The sequence below is a fragment of the Ruditapes philippinarum genome, unplaced genomic scaffold (genome assembly GCF_026571515.1).
Source record: "Ruditapes philippinarum isolate M1 unplaced genomic scaffold, ASM2657151v2 ctg7128_1_1_1_1, whole genome shotgun sequence".
NCBI lineage: Eukaryota > Metazoa > Mollusca > Bivalvia > Venerida > Veneridae > Ruditapes > Ruditapes philippinarum.
The window spans coordinates 6,181-14,118 of record NW_026857609.1 but is presented as its reverse complement, the minus strand read 5'-3'; the positions used below and the strand labels follow the sequence as shown (position 1 = coordinate 14,118).

General features: G+C 35.1%; 1 protein-coding gene across 1 annotated transcript; it reads right to left on the bottom strand.

Moving 5' to 3' along the window:
• Window positions 1-787: 787 nt before the first annotated feature.
• LOC132750307 (bromodomain-containing protein 4A-like) lies at window positions 788-1,276 on the bottom strand. The gene has a single exon (XM_060740254.1). The coding sequence runs from the start codon at window positions 1,274-1,276 to the stop codon at window positions 788-790; it is 489 nt and encodes a 162-aa protein (XP_060596237.1).
• Between the last annotated feature and the right edge of the window lie 6,662 nt (window positions 1,277-7,938).

Here is a 7,938-nt window from a genome sequence, read left to right as displayed (position 1 = left end):
ATCAAAGTGTTTTTTTTCCTTCAATTGATATTTCTAGATATATTGTTAACCCTTAAAAACTTGTAAAATTAGTTAACATGGCTTTTCTCGTGCAAACACTAAGAAAGATCTGATGCATGGAATCTTTTAAACATTCTAACGAACATAATTTTGTGCCGTCTATAGATACCGTGAAGAGCGAAAATTCATATTAAACAAGGCGCCGTTGATGCACTTCATGTTGAACCGGGACTTAGATAATATATAATGTCAAATTAAGTAAGACATAAAATAAAACAAGAGGGCCATGATGGCCCTGAATCGCTCACCAGAAACAACTGTTTTTCAGTGATTATAGAAATATTTTTTTCAAATAAACTTGTAGAAAGACAAGTCCAGGTCAACTTCAACTTGCCTCTCTATAAGGTTTCCCAACTCAAAAATGATAGGAACCAAGTTTGGTGATCATCCATCCATTAATTTGTGATAAAATTTGCCTATGACTGTTTTTCAACATTGCGATCTTTCTTCTTTTTTTTAATTATCTAAAAAATTAGATAATTATATATTCTCAGTATTTAGATATACATGTATACTGTTTGTCAGGATGACACCACCGATCAATATTTATTCAAGATAACATAGGTATACTAGTCATCTTGACCAGAAAGTTAACATTCCAGGTTATTTTATCTTACAATAATAGAAATGGGAAAAATTGTATCTTTAACTACATAGAGGAAAAAGGCAAAAGGTTGTTTTGATGAAATGTAAATTTAATCAGTACGTCTTGTCACATTAGTTTTGTCTATATATGGTGGTCCAAATGGTAGCGGTGGTTTTGATCTGCATGGTGGTGGTGGTCCGCATGGTGGTGGTGGTACGCATGTTGGCCATGGTCCGCATGTAGTGGTGTTCCACATGGTAGTGATTGTGATCTGCATGATGGTGGTGGTCCGCATAGTGGTGGTGGTCCGCATGGCGATTGCAGTCCCAAGTTGACGTGGTCTGCATGGTGGTGCAGTCCGCGTGGTGTGTGGTGTGGTTCACATGCTGGTGGTGGTCTGCATGTTGGTGGTGATCTGCATGTTGGCACTGGTCCGCATGTTGGCGATGGTCCAGCATGTTGGTTGGCAGTCCGCAATGTTGGTGGCAGTCTGCATATTGGTGATGTCCGCATGTTTGGGATGGTCTGCAAAGTTGGGTGGAGGTCAGCATGGTGGGGGCCCGGTCCGCATGTTTGTTTGGTGGTCCGCATGTGGGGTGGTGGTCCGCATGTTTTGGTGATAGTCCTCATGGTGGTGGTGTTCCCACATTTTGATGGTTTTGGTCCAATTGGTGAAAAGTGGATCCGCTTTGGTGGTGGTGGTTTTGCCCTGTCGGGGTGGTGTTTTCCGCCATGTTGGGGCCATGGGTCCGCATGAATGCGGTGGTTTCCACAAAAAAGGTAGTGATGGTGATCCGCATTGTAGGTGGTCCGCCAATGGTAGTGGTGGGTCCCGCATGGTGGGGGATTGCGGTCCCAAAGGTGAACATGGTCGCATGGTTGTGGTGGTCCGCATGGTGTAGTGGTTTTGGTTCACAATTGCTTTGGTGGTGGTTTTCCGCATGTTTGGTTGTTTTTTTTTGGTCCTGCATGTTTGGCAATGGTCCGCATATTGGCGATGGTCCAGCATGTTGGTGGCAGTCCGCATGTTGGTGGCAGTCTGCATTTTGGTGATTGTCTGCATGTTTGTGATGGTCTGCATATTGGTGGAGGTCCGCATGGTGGCGGCTGTCCGCATGTTGGTGGTGGTCTGCATGGTGGTGGTGGTCTGCATGTTGGTGATGGTCCTCATGGTGGTGGTGGTCCACATGATGGTGTCCGCATGGGTGGTGGCGGTCCGCATGATGGTGGTGATCCGCATGTTGGTGGCGGTCCACATGATGGTGTGAAGACCACATGTTATGTGGTCTGCATGGTGGTGTGGTCTGCAACAGTGGTGGTCCGCATGGTGGTGGTGGTCCACATAGTGGTGGTGGTCTGCACAGTGGTGGTGGTCAACACAGTTGTGGTGGTCTGCATGGTGGTCCAAAAATTTGGACTTTTGACCTTGAAGGTCAAGGTCATTTATGGATGAAGGTCAAGGTAAGTGTGGTCTACTGAAAGGTCTTGTCCCAAGGGTTGTTGTGGCCAAGTATGAAGACAATACACCAAGAACTTAAAAAGTTATGATCCAGGTACAAGTTTGCGGACGGCAACAGCTACGGTAAGGGCAACGCTGCCACAACTAGAACAATACTTCTACTTTTTTTTCAAAAAAAGTCCAGCTAAAAATGACAAAATAACATAAAGACAAGCAAGTTATACTCTTAAGTTTTGTTCCTTCATGTAAAATGCGAAGTTATCAAAGATTATAAAGTAAAATAAGATGAAAAATAATTTCAGCCATATCTACATTTATGAAATATTTTCAAATTTATTAACATTTAACTTATTATTTTCCTAGTGTTTCTCAATTGAAAAATTATTTGAATATTACCTTATGAAAGAAAAAAAGAAAAAAAAACTGAGATCAGAGAAAGTGGTTATGCAGCTGTTCAGGCTATTAAGACAATTAAAGGTCAATCATTCAGGCTATTCTATACATTATTATTATATTCTCATATAAATATAATACAACAGATACTTAAATGAGTCTCAGTGAAAAACAATCACCTATCTTATAGACAGTGACAATATCCCATGCACATATGAAACATCAGGTTCAACAGTGTGTCCCAATATTTATTGAAATGTGTTTTCTCCAAGTAAGTAAGCTACCAGAAACAAATGAAACATTTTTTTAGGCCTTGAGGAAAATTCAATAGATTGACCTACAAATGAACCTTAGAATTATGCAATGCTGGTCTGAAAAAATAATTAGATTTCTATACAAACAAAAAAGTATAAAGAAAAAACCCCAAAGACAAGGTCAGTACACTCTTTTCCATGAACTTAAGCTATTAGCAGACAGCTTTCTGCCTCCAGAGATTAGCTGTGGTCAGTAATGATATGCAGCGTTCTATTTTTAGTAATTTTGAAAGGGGTCTAATATTAGATGCCTTGCAGAATGTAAGGTCAATTTCAGGTCACTCATGTTTTATTTAGTGGAGGCAGAAAGCTGTTTACTGAAAAGCCTCCAGAACAAGTTTAAAGAGAAGTTATATCACAATAATCATACTTTAATTGTTAAAATAAGCAGTTGTTATTAGCAAAATATTTCTTAAATGTTTCAGAAATTTGTGAATTATTGATGTTTTTGTCTGTTGGTTTTATTTTTGGTTCTTTTTTGTAAAAATTTAAAAGAATTTTATTAAATTGTAAATAAAATAGTTAAATCAAAGACAAAAGGCGCTGAATTTTTTGGTCTCAAAAGTAAAAAAAGGTGCAGGTTGTAAGATTTAAAAATTTGTGCCACCAATGCTTTCCGGTTTTATTGTGAAAATTGGATATAGATTTATTGCCATGTATGCACCCCTTTTTATTTGATTTAAAAAAATTTTAAAAAAAAAAAGAGTTGCCTTTTGGGATTTAAATCAGACCTCGTTCTGGCCCGAGCGCAAAAACCTTTTTGCACGGTGAATTATATGTGAACGGCCTGAAAAAAAACCATTTTATTCAAATTGGGGTTGTAACGAAATTAACGTTTTTTAAAACCAATGTAAAAAATCCTGGACTTATATAAGATGATATTTATAAAGAATAAAGGGATGCAATTTCTGGGGTGTTTTCTGATCTTTGAAAATCTTAATCGTACGTATACGTATGCTTTTTCCGTATAATTTTTATTTTTGTTTTTATAATTCATTTTGCAAGGGCCCCAGGTTTGATACTCGGAACCTGCATAACTGGATGCATCAAAAAATATTTATTTTAAAATTTTTTTTACGACGTACCTTTTCTTGATTCTGGATTTCCTTAAAAAAAGACACTTAAAAAAGTTTTAAAAAAAATTCCTGTTGGGATTTGAATCCGATACTTCGGGCCGAGCCGTTCCCCCTCACCACGGAGAATTATCCCCAAATAAATTGAATAAATCGGGTCATTTAATTTAGAACTTCCATTCCCTTTGGGTTTGTTATCCTTTTTAATTTCGGGGTTTTTTTGTTCAGGATAACCTGTTTTAAAAATTAAAAGTAAAATTTAGCAAAAATTTTCCCTCCCAAAACGCCCGAAAATGTAGAATTTATATTCCACTTTTGTTTGTGTATATTCGGAAATAAAACATCGCTAAAAATAGTTTTTTTTCTTTGAAAAAATTTCATATTCATCCCGGAAAATTTGTGATTGTGATTTTTGACTTTTTTTTACAACTTTTTAAATTTTAATGCGTTGTTTTTTGTTTATTTGAAACTAAAAAATTTTTTTCTTTTAAAATCCTTTTTTAACTGTTTGAAACTTTGTGTTGGTTTTTGTACTTCTGTGTCAGGGTTTTAACCCCTTTTTATTAACTTAATTTCGATCAGAAAATAAATAAACAAAAATTAGAAATTTGCCTTGGAAATTTTGCTTGAAAATTTAATTTGCTGTCTTTTACATTTTCGCAGTGACCCCCTAATTTTTCGGTGTTAGTGAATTAAAGGGGAAGTAACCTCTTCAAGAAAGTGGACTACTTTCGGCGTTTGCAATTAACAACATTAGACTCTGAAATTTCGCTACCATTATTTGTTTGGTCTGACGACCCAAACAAATAAAAACTAATGAAATATCAAAAATGAAATATTCTAATGAAATATTTTTCATAAAATTCAAAAATGGTAACATTATGATATTTACATCTCACGGTCGACTCTCAATCATAGAATATTTCTTTTATTGAAAACACATGAAAACCGTGCATTTACAGATAAAAAATGTTGCGGAAGAAGATATTATGCTACTACTTTTAATAGGTTTTTTAACAAACAAAAAACATATTTATTTCATAACAGCGAGCATTCTTATTCAAATTTATGGATGCTCAAAATAGGCAAAAACACAGAAAACACCATGTCATTCTATTGTACTTAGATTTCCTAAATACGTATTGTGGAGAAAAGGATGCATGGACAAACGCTATAAAAAAGATTTGACCAAGAAAATTAAAGCCGTGGCAACAAACAAATAATTCTTTGCATGCATTTTACGTTTTATAATGTGACAATTTGTTTTGCTTCATGATTTTTATTATGTTTCATAACATAAATCATTTTTAAGTAACTGGCAAGTCTAATAATTTCTCCATTCCACATAGTAAATTAATTGTTAGCAAAAAATTAAAGTTTAGCCTTAATTTTATTAACAGGCTTTTCTGCAGAAGTGAAAATATTTTAAATGACTGGGTTATGCATTTCAGAAGTCAAAGAATATCTGTATAATTTGAATAGATGTTACACATTAATATATGTATATACTATTAGCCAGTCTGTTGTTTTCATATTTTTGTATTCTGATATTTCTTATAATATTGGTAGTTTTGAATTGTTACAGTTTTGAAACTGAGTTTATGCCTTAGGTTAAAAATAAATTAAAGATAATTCAAAATAAATCAATGACAATTTAGGTTGCATGGATTTGATCATATTTTTTTCTTTATCAGGTAAGCCTTGTAACGTATGTTATTTGTACACTGCGTCTTCCTTGCCAACACTTGTAAGTTTCTCATAATAGAACAGGCTGTATATGTCGAAACACTGGTAAATAATTCAATAAAAGTAATGATGATGATGATGATGAAAACTTTATTTAAAGGGGCAACATAGTTTGGTAATTTCAAGCTTCGTTTTGAGTCTCTATCAAAATGTACATATAGTATACAGTTCAAACAAATGATTTATATAAAGATACATATTTTTTTATCTAGTATTAAAATGATTTTGCATATATTCAAGGAGGAGAGTGTTTAGGGACTTATATAATAAAATGGCCTTTTTATAATTTACTCTCAGATAATTTTATAAATGCAGTTTAATTAAGAAAATTACTTGGGGCATTGAATGTTGGTATCTGTAGCTTATCCAAGATTTTTATTTTTAAATAATAATGGATCAGAAGTGTTTTATCTGCAGAAATGGATATTTTATTAAAGTAAAAAATAAATAGATTTCTATACAAACAAAAAAGTATAAAGAAAAAACCCCAAAGACAAGGTCAGTACACTCTTTTCCATGAACTTAAGCTATTAGCAGACAGCTTTCTGCCTCCAGAGATTAGCTGTGGTCAGTAATGATATGCAGCGTTCTATTTTTAGTAATTTTGAAAGGGGTCTATTCTAGGGCAAAAACAGATACAAAGCACATTGACCTCAGATCTCTGTAAAGCAAACAGGTCATTGCTCCTGTGGGCGCGGAGCTATTTGTGTTTACTATTTTTTTTGTCCATGGGCCAGGATTTGATCATTTAATCCCTTCGATTTACAGCTAAAAATAAATCCGCATCCAAGAACTCCTTTCGATTTCTATATTGGTTTCCCCTTCGGTGATTCGCAACATGTCATGTTAATGAATCAGAACAGGTAAGCAGTTCTGCTGTACATGAATTCGAAAGCTATAAAAAGCTATAAATGTTCTGAATTTTGACACTTATGTTATTTGCCTTTTTTAGTAGTACATGAAATTATAATTTGTTAAATTTTGAATTAGTTTACACACAGCATATCAAGTATACTATTAATTATTGAATTTGTCAATATAAAGAAGATTTCATGTATAAAACTTTAATAATTTTGCTTTTGATAATTATTCTTAATTTATATTTATGAAAATAAATGTTTAATAACAAGATATGTTTGTAAAACATGTATGCCCCCTATCGGCAGCCAATTTGTCATGTGATCAGGTTATTATGCATGACTTCTGACCCAGTGAACAAGCAATTAATAAGGGTTATCTAGTATCTACTGGTCATGACTAGTCACAAGGTAATAATTATTGTGACCCCATTGGTTGTGTGCAGCAATTAAAGTTATTAAAAATCTTACCAAATAATATATACATAAATTTTATGAATCACAAAGGCCTCATTAATGACAGCCAAGTTGTTATATTACATAAGACCTTCAAATGTGTATACCAAAAGCACATAAAAATATCAACCAAGGCAACTTGAGTTGTTGAGTTATTGGTCAGAAAGGATCATTAAGTACAAGGTCACTATGACATTGACCCCTTGACCCCAAAATCAATAGGGGTCATCTCCTGGTCATGACCAATCATCATACCAAGTTTGAAGTTCCTAGGCTTAAGGGTTCTTTAGTTATTGATCGGAAACCATTTTTACCTACAAGGTCAATGTGACCTTGACTTTTGACCCCTTGACCCCAAAATCAACAGGGGTCATCTGCTGGTCATGACAATCAACAGGGGTCATCTGCTGGTCATGACCAATCATCATACCAAGTTTGAAGTACCTAGGCCTAAGCCTTTTTTTAGTTATTGATCGAAAACCATTTTTACCTAAAAGGTCAATGTGACCTTGACCTTTGACCCCAAAATCAATAGGGGTCATATGCTGGTCATGACCAATCATCATACCAAGTTTGAAATACCTAGGCCTAAGCGTTCTTTAGTTATTGATCAGAAACCGTTTTTACCTACAAGGTCAATGTGACCTTGACCTTTGACACCTTGACCCCAATATCAATAGGAGTCATCTGCTGGTCATGACCAATCATCTTACCAAGTATGAAGTCTCTAGGCCTAAAAGTTCTTTAGTTAATGATCGGAAACCGTTTTTACCTACAAGGTCAATGTGACCTTGACCTTTGATCCCTTGACCCCTAAATCAATAGGGGTCATCTGCTGGTCATGACCAATCACAATACCAAGTTTGAAGTTCCTACGCCTGAGGGTTCTTTAGTTATTGATCGGAAACCGTTTTTACCTACAAGGTCAATGTGACCTTGACCTTTGACCCCAAAATCAATAGGGGTCATCTGCTGGTCATGACCGATCACAATA